Consider the following 12,778-nt stretch of genomic DNA (forward strand, 5'->3'; position numbering starts at 1 on the left):
CAGGAACCTTCGACATCTCTGACGTCGGCGCTCGAATCGGTCCGTCCGCCCGCCCGTCCGCCCGTCCGCCTGTCTGTCTGACTGTCTGTCTGCCCGTCTGCCTGTCTGTCTGCCTGTCTGTCTGTCTGTCTGTCTCACCTTCTGCCCCTCCCCCGGTGCAGGGGCGGTGCAGTACACCTACGATCAGAGGCTGGAGTTCGGACTCCTTGATCATCCCACCAAGGACGACGCTCTCGCCGCCCTGAGGAGGATCTCCTACATGAGCGGAGGAACGGCCACCGGGGAGGCCATCAGTTACTGCGCCCAGAACCTGTTCAGGTAGACAGGAAGTAGGCGTGTGGCGCGTTCTCAAGATCACGTGACCCCTTGAAAGGCACCTTCACGGTAGCGCGTCGCTATGTAGCGTGCCAGATATTGTATTTAGCGTCAAATAGATCCCAGTCTTCCTGATCAAATAGATCCCAGTCTTCCTGATCAAATAGATCCCGATCTTCCTGATCAAATAGATCCCAGTCTTCCTGATCAAATAGATCCCGGTCTTCCTGATCAGATAGATCCCAGTCTTCCTGATCAAATAGATCCCAGTCTTCCTGATCAAATAGATCCCGGTCTTCCTGATCAAATAGATCCCGGTCTTCCTGAAATGTGTCCTTGTTGATCCCAACTGGTTTATTTCTGGCCTCCAGGCGAACAGCACCAGGCCGCAACTTCCTCATAGTTGTGACAGATGGTCAATCGTACGATGATGTCAGAAGACCAGCGATGGAAGCACAGGCGCAAGGTGTGTGTGTGGTGTGTGTGTGTGTGAGTGTGAGTGTGTGTGAGTGTGTGTGTGTGTGTGTGTGTGTGTGTGTGTGTGGGTTCTTCACATCCTGTGTGTCCCCAGGAATAACCATATTCTCGGTGGGCGTGGCCTGGGCTCCGCTGGATGACCTTCGAGCCATGTCATCGGAGCCGAAGGACAGTCACACCTTCTTCACCAGGGATTTCAGCGGGCTGAGCGAGTTCGTCCCGGTTCTGGTCCGAGGAATCTGTCGAGACTTCTCCGAGAAAAACTGACGCTTGTTTTTGACATCCTTGTGAGGACCCTCACCGACAGCAGGAAACAGCTGTAAATAAGATGCAACACTTGATCCGCTTCATTTGTAACGGTCGTTTATTTAAAGCTCATTTATTTGACAGAACCTAGATTCTATTGGAAAAGCCGCCGGTTCTGGACCCACTGAAATTATTCCTGTGGTGACGAACTGGCGTTTACAGGGAAGCAGCTTAGACTCTTTGAGAAATTATATTCTTATATTCAGTATTTCTGTGGGGAAAAAATAATAGAACAAAAGACCAACTGTGGATTTTAAACCTGTGATGCTTTTGAAGAACTTTCTTACAGAAAATCTTTGCAAACTTTATAAACAGTTAAACACACGCGATCGATTTTACCCGTTTTTACAAACATTGACAACAGATTAAAAATGTCAATTATACGATTACTGTCAGATATTATTTGAAAGACATTTATTCTTTATAGCAACGCCTTTGGTTTAATGTGTTTGGGTTTTTTTTGTTGAAATTGAAACGATGGGAGGAAAAAATATGTCTCGTGCATTTAATTTGAAATTTTCAAATAAAAAATAAAGACATCAAGTAAATAATCAAGTATTTCTTTCGTTCTTACAAAGATTCACAAAATCATCCGTTTAATTAGTTAAAAGGCAGAAAAGACCGTGAACAGACTTAAAGACGTGAAAGACAGAATAAGAGATGAAAACCGAACTTTATTTACTTTGAGAGTTGATTATTGCGCCACCTTGCGGTTACATTTCCAACGACAACTAAATACATTTTAGTTGATGCGCAGATGTTTTGTTCCGGCTCTGACCGACAGGGGGCGCCGGTGTTGTTCCGGCACTGGCCGATAGAGGGCGTATGTGTTGTTCCGGCACTGACCGATAGGGGGCGTATGTGTTGTTCCGGCTCTGACCGATAGGGGGCGTGTGTGTTGTTCCGGCACTGACTGATAGGGGGCGTATGTGTTGTTCCGGCTCTGACCGATAGGGGGCGCATGTGTTATTCTGGCTCTGACCGACAGAGGGCGCTACAGGCCAAACCCTGAATCACACATGAGTCGTCCTTAGTTCATGAATTGTGTAGATTTTGCGTAGTAAAAAAATAAAAGTAAAGTAAAAAATAAAGTAACCTCTAACAAGTTTCTTGCAATATTTTTGTGTATTTTCTACTTTTATTCCATTTGCGCTACTGTTTATGTTGAACTATATTACTTTTTCAAAAATAAATAATAAATATAGCACACCTCGGAAAACATCCAACGTTTAGCTCAGCCGCATCAAATCCCCCTCTCTGTGTCCCTGTGTGTGCGTGTGCGTGTGTGCGTGTGAAGGGCGGTGCCGGCAGGTAGCCACATCTCCGTGAACAGGAGCACACAGTGCAGACAGTGTTCAGACGTGCGGGCACACGCACAGCCACACGCACGCACACAGACTCGGCTCTGCGGTCGCTCTGAAGGACACCAGTCAGGCAGCACTCCTCGGGATATTAGGAAAGGCTGAAACAGGGAAGTTGGAATCGGGCGCGGCGTCATCGGAGCGATCCGGTGCTCGGTATGTTCAGCTGGGTCAAGCAGGAGCAGGGCGGCCGCAACAAGGACGGGGAGATGTACCAGACGGTGACCGAGGGTCTGCAGACACTTTACACCAAAAAGCTGCTGCCGCTGGAGGAGACCTACCTCTTCCATGACTTCCACTCCCCGGCGCTGGAGGCCGCAGACTTCCAGAGCAAACCGATGGTCCTGCTGGTCGGCCAGTACTCCACCGGGAAGACCACCTTCATCAGGTACGGAACCCGGGGTCCACCGCCTGTCTGTCTGTCTGTCTGGACAGACCACGTGGTACCAACAAGTCTCCAGAACAGAGATGCACTTTTAAGTTTTCTCCAAATTTGAACTCCAAAGTATAATTTATTCTGCCAACACAGAGAGCACCACTGTGTGTGTGTGTGTGTGTGTGTGTGTGTGTGTGTGTGTGAGCTCATATATGATCTTTTGCCTGCCTGTGTTTGCTTGCTGGTGGTTTTTCTGGGTTGTGAGATCATCTCATCTGGAGAAGATCAAAGAAAAACCAGAGTCAGATTCAAAGTAATCAGAACCATCAGGACCGTCCTGGGGGGGGGGGGGGGGGGGGGGGGGTGAACCTTCATTTGAGAGGCTGAAGGATTTTACAGAAGATGATGATTATTACGTGTGCGGAGTGTGTGTGTGTGTGTGGGGGGGTGAACCTTCTGGGATTTGAACCAGTAACATTCCAGGTCTCTTCCTGTCCTGTGTGTTATTGTGTGTGTGTGTGTGTGTGTGTGTGTGTGTGTGTGTGTGTGTGATGAGGTTCTGAGAGCCTGGCTGTAACTGATCTGCCATTGTTCTGTGTATTTACACGGGCTGACCCTCGGCTCGGCTGCCAGCACGCCACTCCGATATTTCCGGCTCCCCGTGAAGAGTCGTGACACACAGCAGGAACAAACACAACCAGAAGACACTCTGACAGCTCTGAGGTCACTTCCTGTCTGTTAGTAGAGCGTCGACCGTCGGCCGATGAAGAGAAGATGCCTTACAACATGTAACACGCGTGTAACAGCAGCGGATGTCTCCATCTGCCCTTTCACCATCTGCACTTCCTGTCCTGCTGTGACATCACATCCTGTCCAGCTTTATTGACTTCGGACCGATGACGTCACAGTTCATCAATAATCAGGAAATCAGGCGGTGAACACGAATCACTGCAGCCACAAAATCGGCACCTCACCGATTGATTAGTGTTTACACACCTTATTGCACACTGGGAGTGTGTGTGTGTGTGTGTGTGAGAGAGAGTGTGTGTGTGTGCGTGTGTTGTTGAGAGAGTGTGTGTGTGGTGTGTGTGAGTGTGTGTGTGTGTGTGAGTGTGTGTGTGAGTGTGTTACACTGCCAGCGTCCCACCCTGCCCTGCGGAATGCTGTGAATCCTGGGAACAGGTTGCCAGTAAAGCACATGTTTCTTCTTCTTTTTCTTGTTCTTGTTCTTCTTCTGTGGTGGAGGTGAGGGGGAACCTGTTTGGTTCAGGTTCAGGTCTCTGTCTCAACTCGTCCGCGTGTCGACGTGACGTCGGTTCTTAAAGGTTCCGCAGCGACATCTTGGCTATTAAATGTTCCAAACATCGTGTTCTTGTCGTCTGAGGGTCGCAGCTGCTGTTGTGATTGGCAGAATCAGTGCTTGGTCATGGCGTTGCCATGGTGACGGGACTGAGGCAACAGGGAGTGAAATGTCTGAGGATTGCTGAGTCACGATAAAGAACAAGGACGAAGTCTAAAAAGGTGCGTCTGTCTGTGTGCAGGTACCTGTTGGAGCAGGATTTTCCAGGGATGCGGATCGGCCCTGAACCCACCACGGATGGATTCATCGCTGTGATGCACGGAGAGAACGAGGGCATCGTCCCCGGCAACGCCCTGGTGGTCGACCCCAAAAAACCCTTTAGGAAGCTCAACGCGTTTGGAAACTCCTTCCTCAACAGGTGAGCACCTGTGCCCCTGTATACCAGCACACCTGTGCACCAGCACACCTGTACACCAGCACACCTGTACAACAGCACACCTGTACACCAGCACACCTGTACAACAGCCACCTGTACCCCAGCACACCTGTACCCCAGCAAACCTGTACAACAGCACACCTGTACCCCAGCACACCTGTACCCCAGCACACCTGTACCCCAGCACACCTGTACCCCAGCAAACCTGTACAACAGCACACCTGTACCCCAGCACACCTGTACCCCAGCACACCTGTACCCCAGCAAACCTGTACCCCAGCACACCTGTACCCCAGCAAACCTGTACAACAGCCACTGTACCCCAGCACACCTGTACCCCAGCACACCTGTACAACAGCCACCTGTACCCCGCACACCTGTACAACAGCACACCTGTACCCCACCACCTGTGCACCAGCATACCTGTACAACAGCACACCTGTACCCCAGCACACCTGTACAACAGCACACCTGTACCCCAGCACACCTGTACCCCAGCACACCTGTACAACAGCACACCTGTACCCAGCACCCTGTACACCAGCACACCTGTACACCAGCACACCTGTGCACCAGCATACCTGTATCTCAGCATACCTGTATCTCAGCATACCTTTATACCAGTACACCTGTACACCACACACCAGCACACCTGTACCCCAGCACACACCTGTATCCCAGCATACTGTATCTCAGCATACCTTTATACCAGTACACCTGTACACCAGCATACCTGTACACCAGCATACCTGTATCCCAGCACACCTGTACAACAGCTACCTGTGCACCAGCATACCTGTATCTCAGCACACCTGTATACCAGCACACCTATACCAGTACACTGTATACCAGCATACCTGTATCTCAGCACACCTGTATCCCAGCACACCAGTATCCCAGTACACCTGTACTTCAGCACACCTGTATCCCAGCACACCTGTATCCCAGTACACTTGTACTTCAGCACACCTGTAGTCTGATGTGCAGCATTATTGATCAGGGTTTGCTGATATTGATCATCACTGATAAACAGCTGATGGATCAATTCTCGTCTGGTGTCTGAGAACTATCATGTGAGAGATATGCAGAAGTGGGAGGGGCCTAGTCCAGGTGCACTGCACCTGAGCCAAACCAGCACCAGACTCTGTTCTCATGTTCATGTTAAGAAACTAAATCTGGAAGCGCCTTTACAATATAAATATAAAGATCAACATTAAACAGAATCATTTTTAAAATCGTTTGTTCCATTTTGCTTCTCTCTCTCTCACACACACACACACACAACACACACACACACACACACACACACACACACACACACACACACACACACACTCCTGTCACTGCTTAAATCAAAACATTCACAACCTGGGAAATGACCCTTTCACTACTGCCTGGGCCCCCCCCCAACACACACACACACACACACACACACACACACACACACACACACACACACAGGGAAGTAAATTTAGCTTTAAACTTTAAACATGTTTCCTCTGTCCAGAAATATTTCTATGAACGGCATCAGGGAAACGGTCCGTCCGACTACGCCTGTGTGTGTGCGTGTGTGTGTGTGTGCGTGCCTGTGTGTGTGTGTGTGTGCGTGTGTGTGTGCCTGTGTGTGTGTGTGTGGTGTGTGTGTGTGTGTGTGCCTGTGTGTGTGTGTGTGCGTGTGTGTGTGTGTGATGCATTCCTTTAGACACGAATGCCATCTCATCCTGGCTTGATAAAGGAACCAAAATAAGTTATTGTTTCCAGAGGGAAGCGTGTGTGCGTCACCGCACGTTGGCGCGGCAGCTTTGCTTCTTCCCGACTCGCTGCTCAAGTTTGTCGCTAAATTTAACAGGATATTTATGACGAGGTCAACACAAGGTCACGCACGCTGTAAACAAACTCAAGCACTAGCTGACAGCTTCTCGATGCTCTCGACACTACTGTTGCCGTAACCACGGTTACGCAGTTATGTACATGATTACAGAATGTGCGTGTGTGTGTGTGTGTGTGTGTGTGTGTGTGTGTGTGTGCAGGTTCATCTGCTCTCAGATGCCAAATCAGGTTCTCCAGAGCATCAGCATCATCGACACTCCAGGAATCCTGTCAGGAGAGAAGCAGCGAATCAGCAGAGGTACGAATGTGTGTCTCTGTACTCGTTTTGTAGTATACTGGGGACCTTTTCTCCCAGGTAACCTCAAGGTTCTCAACTAAAAGGTCCGGTGACAGTGGTCCAGTGTGCTGTTCTCTTCTGCTGTTCTCTGGCCTTGGTCACTATAATATAGTCTATGTGTGTGTGAGTGTGTGTGAGTATGTGTGTGTGTGTGTGTGTGTGTGTGTTAGCTGACAAAGCTAATCAGAAACATCCTGCTGTCAGTAGTCTGTATTGTTGCGTAAGAGTCCTTGAGATTCTTTCATTTCCTCATATTCTTTGAGGCTGCTCCGCGGGCCTCCGAAAAGCTTCACGCTCAGGTGTGCGTCTGACAGTCGGGCTGTGGAGGTCAAAGGTCACAGCTGTCGCCCGTAGCGGCCTTGAACGTCACCGCCAACTCCTGCACGTTCAGCAGGAGCAGCTGTAACATCGTCGTCCTCATCAGCTGGTGAATGAAAACACCCCCCGGGGTTTACTGGGAACACTGGGGGGTGTTCAGAGACTTGCGGTGAATTTTCGGTTGGACTCTGCTCACGAGGAATCCCTCGGAGGGAGCCGTCCCCCCCCGTGGCGATTTGGAGTTTCACTTCCTGTTTGGTCTGTGAATCTGTTTCCTGTGAAGAAGCTGAGCTGACAAAAGCAGATCTGAAAGAGAGAAACGGACCCAGCAGACACACGTGCCGGTTTTGCCATCTGACAGATGCATAGAACCTCCAGCTCTTCCTCATTTGGTCGTCACAGCAACCGTTGGCAGAGCCAGCCCAGAACATTTCTCTTCTCTGCCACCAGTCACCAACTGGAACCAGTTCAGTGTAGCCAGTGCAGGAAGGGACAGCAGGGCGTTCCCTCCATCTGGAAGCACTCAGCTCTGAGTGTGTGTGTGTGTGTGTGTGTGTGTGTGTGTGTGTGTGTGTGTGTGTGTGTGTGTACCTGTGAAGCTGCCTCTCACACATTTACGTATATTATTTCTGGTGATTATGAAAGCTATGAAATCCAAAATAACAGATCGAGCGGAACAGAACTTCTCCTTTCTTTGTTTTTTTTTTTCCTGGGGCGGGTACCCGTTGCTATGGTGATTAACTTTCATTAACGGCAGTGAAACAGAACAGAAGTGATTAAAGGAGACAGAAACAGGAACATGTGACCGGGCTCTTCTGGTGATGTCATCGGGACACGCCGGTGGGGGCACCTCAACTCTGTTCTGCTTTCCACCATTGAATTATTGTTGAGGTGATGGCATTTCCTGTGGAAACAGGAAGTGGAACATGTGGAGTTAAGCTGTATTAGAACAGCGGACTGGTCTCCCCCCATTGTCAGGTGTTCCTCAGCTGTAAAGGGTCCAACAACAGGACATGTGGCACCTGTAGGTATTCAAAGTCTGTTTGAATTTAAAGACCTGTGAACATGCAGAGAACATGCAGAGAACATGTGTGAGAACATGTGTGAGAACATGTGTGAGAACATGTATGAGAACATGTGTGAGAACATGTGTGAGAACATGCCAGCAGGGCTTGTGGAGTCCCAAGGTTCTGTGGAGACTAAAGGGGCGGAGCTCCAAATATGACCCCTGTGGTTCCCCAGCATCATGGCTATGAGGCCATCTAGAACCTGGAGCTGCTCTCCGGTTCTTCGACGGACGTCCTTCACCTCTGCGTTTGTTTACATTTCCCTGCGGTGGTTCAGTTGAAACGGTCGTCACGGTGACGCTGCAGTCGGGGATCAGCTGGGAGCAAATCTGCTGTTCTGATGTTCCCTCTTGGTTCTTGCCTTCTGAGGGCAGGAGCTCAGCATCTCCAGGGTCAAACACCTGAACCGTCGGGTGTAACCTGACGCCTCAGACCTCATTTATTCATGAAGGGGTGAATCCTTACTGGAAACACACCAGCGGTGGAGTCACAGCACCAGCAAGGGCGAGACTGTAGCAGAGCCGCCAGCAGATCCTGATCCAAGACAGAACCAGGACAATCAGATCTGGTCCAACATTTGTCCAAACAAATCTGGTCCCACTCTATCATGAATGGATGAATGGACGAATGGATGAATGGAAACGGGAGAGTCGGTTTCTGTTATAAAAGAGGCAAATGACACCCAGTAACACAGAAACCGCACCCAGACACACATATAGAAGTAACAACAGGGAATACTGGAATTATCACTGGTTTTACTGGTTTAAGGATTTATTTTGTTTGAAAGACCAACAAATAATCCCAAAACATTGCAGCCGTTGAGCCGCTCCTGTGTGAGTGTGCGTTCCTTTACTTGCTACATACTGAGTAACAAATTACTCATTTTGCTAGCAAAGTCAGGACATCTTCAGGAAGTGAGGACATTTTGGTTGGGTCAGGATCAGGATGAGGGTGGGGTGGGTGAATGTGGTGGTTGGGGTCAGGGTTCAGCCTAGTTTATGTTTCCCCTTCTGGTTGTTTTTGGGAGGGAGGTTGTGTAGCGATGCTGTGCTGTTCGCTAACCAGAAACTTTCTAATTATATATATAGTTAATGTCACACCACTGACGATCCCCATCTGCCCCGGACCACACAGAGCCATCTGTGAAAGTCCTCACAGAGATAGAAGTACAAGGATGTGTGTGTGTGTGTGTGTGTGTGCAGACTGTTACCACAGCTGCTTGGGCTCACAGGAGGGCGTCGGTCCGGCTCAAGTTCACGTGTTAAACAATGACGCTGTGACTTTTGTGCTGCTCTGATGAACCCGACCCGACCTCAAACCCGCGTCCCACTTTCACAGACGCGACGACATTAAACCGCCGCCGTTTGCGTGTCCGCAGGTTACGACTTTGCGGAGGTTTTGCGTTGGTTCGGCGAGCGGGTGGATCGCATCATTCTGCTGTTTGACGCCCACAAACTGGACATCTCGGACGAGTTCTCGGAGGCCATCAGGGCCTTCAAAGGTCAGGACGACAAGATCCGCGTGGTCCTCAACAAGGCCGACCAGGTGGGACCAGGGTGGAACCCAGAACTCTTTGGTCCCGGAACAACATTAATGTTCTCTTCTCCTGCTGTCAGGTGGACACGCAGCAGCTGATGAGAGTGTACGGCGCCCTCATGTGGTCACTGGGGAAGGTGATCAACACTCCAGAGGTGGTGAGAGTTTATCTGGGCTCCTTCTGGGCCAAACCGCTCCAGAACACGGAGAACAGGTAAGAGAACGTCTGCGCCGATCCTTCCTTCATTTTCTCGCTCATTCGTTCGGAGTTTCATGTGTTCATTCTCCCCCGAGGCGTCTGTTTGAGGCGGAGTCTCAGGACCTCTTCAGGGACATCCAGAGTCTTCCCCGGAACGCAGCGCTGCGTAAACTCAATGACCTCATCAAGAGAGCTCGACTGGCCAAGGTGAGAGGGTGAATGGCGCCGTCCTTCTGAGAGTTAACTCCGGGAATTCTGGGAATCCCCAGGATTGTTTTCTTTTGTGTCTCAGGGAGAAAAAAGTCAACAAACACGAGTGTGGCGGCGAGTTTTGACGTTTACGTTCAGTGGGTTCCCCGTTCGCCTCATTAAACGGGACGCCTGACGTGTTTGGCTAGCTTAGCATGAACACACAAATATGGCAGCAGCCTTAATTTGGCTCAGGCACAAAGAAACAGAGTGTGGAGGAAAGTGTGAGGCTGGTGGGGCTCCGTCTGAGAGGAACAAACATGCCACAGGCCTGAGACAGCGCAGAAACTGCGCTAGCTAGCATAGCATTAGCCCACGGGGGGTGTTGTGTATGTTAGTTTGCAGAAACGTTAACAAACATGATAAATTCAGCTTTTTGAGACCAGAAAGATGACAGATTGAAGCAGGAGTAGATGATCAAGCTGATGAGTTCCTGAAGAAAATGAGAAGAAAACCGCTTCGTTGAATACGATGCGTGTGCGCCTTACATCACTTCCTCTTTTTTCCCGCCTTTCTTCAGTTCCAGTATTTCTTCACCCTCCTGTTTTTGTACGATGCCCTTCACTTTTCTCCATTTCTCCATTTCTTCACTTCCTCTTCTCCCTTTCTCTGTGTTGTTGTCCAGCGAGCGATTGTTCAAGCGCTTCCGACTCCACACTGGACGAATCAGAGACACGTGTGGAAACAGATTTAAGTCAGGTTATGAAAATGTCTTCTGCCGTCAAATGTAAAATGGATCTTCTTTTACTGTAATTCTTCTGTTCCTCTGCTCTTAAAACCTTTGAAATGTTAAATATCAACACTCACAGAGTGAATCTATGCTGCGATGACGTATAAAAATGGATCATTCCTCCAAACGTGGACGTGTTAACGTGTTGATGGAACGAGCCTGTCGTTTGTCGCCCCCTGCAGGTGCACGCCTACATTGTCAGCTACCTGAAGAAGGAGATGCCGTCACTTTTTGGCCGAGAAAAAAAGAAGGAGGAGCTGCTGATGAGGCTGCCGGAGATCTACACCATCCTGCAGAGAGAGCACCACATCAGCCCCGGGGACTTTCCCAACGTCTCCAAGATGCAGGTAGAGGAGCAAACAGGAAGTGAGACGAAGTCCAGTGACGGTCGCCATGACCGAGCCTCCGTCATGTTTTTGTTGCGTTCTCCTGCAGGACATGTTGCAGCATTACGACTTCAGCAAGTTCCCCTCCCTGAAGATGAAGCTCATTGAGTCTGTGGATAAGATGCTGGCCACAAAGATCGCCGTCCTCATGGCGATGATCCGGGAGGAGGAGTCCAAGCTGCCGCCGCCCATGGTCTCTGGCGGCGCCTTCGAGGGCTCCCAGGACGGGCCCTTCAGGCACGGCTACGGCGAGGGCATCAGCGCCGGGGCTGACATCGAGGACTGGATCGTCAGCCAGGACAAGCACCGTTACGACGAGATCTTCTACACGCTGATGCCCGTCAACGGCAAGATCACCGGAGTCAACGCCAAGAAAGAGATGAGCACTTCCCGACTGCCCAACTCGGTGCTCGGGAAGATCTGGAAGCTCGCCGACTGCGACTGCGATGGCATGCTGGATGAGGAGGAGTTTGCCCTGGCACAGTACCTGATCAAGATCAAACTGGAGGGCTACGAGCTGCCCACGGAGCTGCCCGCTCACCTGGTGCCCCCGTCTCACCGCAAGAATCGTGCCGCCGATACATCATACAACCACAGCGAGGACTAAGGTGCTAATGGGCAGCTAACCGGGTGCTAATCTGTCCTGTTAGGATGTGAAAATGCACGAAAAAGGGGGAAAAAATTAGTACAGGTCAACATTTCTGCTGCTGCTGAAGTGAACAGGAGCAAAAAGCAAATGGACGAAGAAGGTCAAAGGTCAAATGTTAGCATTCCGGGGAAATATACGGCGAGATGAACAGCTGTGAGGAACTGAAGTGGGAGAGACTGAAGAGGGATTAGAACAGAAAGGTTTAGGATGTCAGAGAGGAGATTAAGAAGATAAATAAATGAATATAAAACACTGTTCAGGACGGGGGGGGGGGGTGGCGGTTCCACTCATGGAAACCAACGTTCCCCGTTCTGGAAGCTTTATTTTTCCAGCTTTTCTCTTTGGTTATTGCTCAAGTCCAAGATTAAAATCTACATAAATGGTTAAAAGAGCCAAATTCATTCAAACTCACAGTGAAAAACAAAGCTCTGCAAATATTCAACATGATTATTCTCACATTTCTTTTTATTTAATGGCACAAACATGAGCTATATTTCATGGATTTTAACTATTTTCTTTTTGTAGTTAGCAGGAAGGATGTTGTAGACTCTAACCTGAAATATCTCTGATTTTATTTCTGTAAAATGTTCATTTCTGACCAAAATCTTACAGACAGTTCTCGCTGGTCCCAGAATAAAGGTCCAAAGATAAGACCACCACGGGTTCTAGTCTAACCTAAGTGGATTTGCTCATTATAAGATAATTTATCTCATAGGTGAAGTTAAGAAAAAGTGGAATCATGAAACCGTTGCAGTAGTTTATTCAGCTGCTGCTCCGAAGCCACGAGAATCTGCGAAATGGGAATAAATGTTACTGGATACGTCAAATAAAGTCTCAATTCTGGAGAAAATGACAGAAGAGGACCATAGTGATCAGCTGATTTTTGTCATGAAGGTGTGTGCGTGC

The 12,778-nt window shown here is 49.4% G+C and overlaps 2 protein-coding genes and 1 long non-coding RNA gene across 8 annotated transcripts in view; 2 read left to right on the forward strand and 1 right to left on the reverse strand.

Annotated features, from left to right (window-relative positions):
• coch (coagulation factor C homolog, cochlin (Limulus polyphemus)) overlaps positions 1 to 1,649 on the forward strand; it is a 6,035-nt gene extending 4,386 nt beyond the window's left edge. For 4 of the 6 annotated variants that reach the window (XM_057011511.1, XM_057011514.1, XM_057011512.1 and 1 more), the window contains exons 12-14: positions 1 to 39; positions 162 to 318; positions 687 to 1,649. The exon at positions 1 to 39 is cut by the window's left edge and continues 105 nt beyond it. In XM_057011511.1, coding sequence (XP_056867491.1) covers positions 1 to 39; positions 162 to 318; positions 687 to 1,059 — 569 coding nt within the window. In that variant the 3' untranslated portion in view covers positions 1,060 to 1,649. The remainder of the gene's footprint in view (positions 40 to 161; positions 319 to 686) is intronic. The other 2 variants (XM_057011515.1, XM_057011517.1) reach the window with 1 other exon arrangement.
• A 747-nt stretch (positions 1,650 to 2,396) lies between these two features.
• ehd4 (EH-domain containing 4) lies at positions 2,397 to 12,735 on the forward strand. The gene is made up of 8 exons (XM_057011521.1): positions 2,397 to 2,847; positions 4,377 to 4,553; positions 6,602 to 6,699; positions 9,502 to 9,668; positions 9,740 to 9,873; positions 9,954 to 10,065; positions 11,020 to 11,184; positions 11,273 to 12,735. Exons 1-8 carry the CDS (start codon positions 2,618 to 2,620, stop codon positions 11,828 to 11,830), a joined length of 1,641 nt encoding a protein of 546 aa, XP_056867501.1. The 5' UTR covers positions 2,397 to 2,617; the 3' UTR covers positions 11,831 to 12,735.
• Positions 4,995 to 5,848, reverse strand: LOC130513011 (uncharacterized). Its single transcript, XR_008946577.1, has 4 exons — positions 5,541 to 5,848; positions 5,445 to 5,492; positions 5,305 to 5,320; positions 4,995 to 5,090 (listed from the first exon to the last, which is right to left on the reverse strand). It is a non-coding gene; the product is annotated as an uncharacterized LOC130513011 (long non-coding RNA).
• Positions 12,736 to 12,778: the final 43 nt, after the last annotated feature.

This window comes from Takifugu flavidus, chromosome 16, assembly GCF_003711565.1.
Source record: "Takifugu flavidus isolate HTHZ2018 chromosome 16, ASM371156v2, whole genome shotgun sequence".
NCBI classification, from domain to species: Eukaryota; Metazoa; Chordata; class Actinopteri; order Tetraodontiformes; family Tetraodontidae; genus Takifugu; species Takifugu flavidus.

What these genes read in the sequence shown, in the direction of transcription:
- ehd4 (XM_057011521.1), top strand. Translation starts at nt 2,618, where the DNA reads ATGTTCAGCTGGGTCAAGCAGGAGCAGGGCGGCCGCAACAAGGACGGG. An exon ending in GGAAACTCCTTCCTCAACAG is followed by an intron (nt 4,554 to 6,601) that starts GTGAGCACCTGT and finishes GTGTGTGTGCAG; the next exon opens with GTTCATCTGCTCTCAGATGC. An exon ending in GAAGCAGCGAATCAGCAGAG is followed by an intron (nt 6,700 to 9,501) that starts GTACGAATGTGT and finishes GCGTGTCCGCAG; the next exon opens with GTTACGACTTTGCGGAGGTT.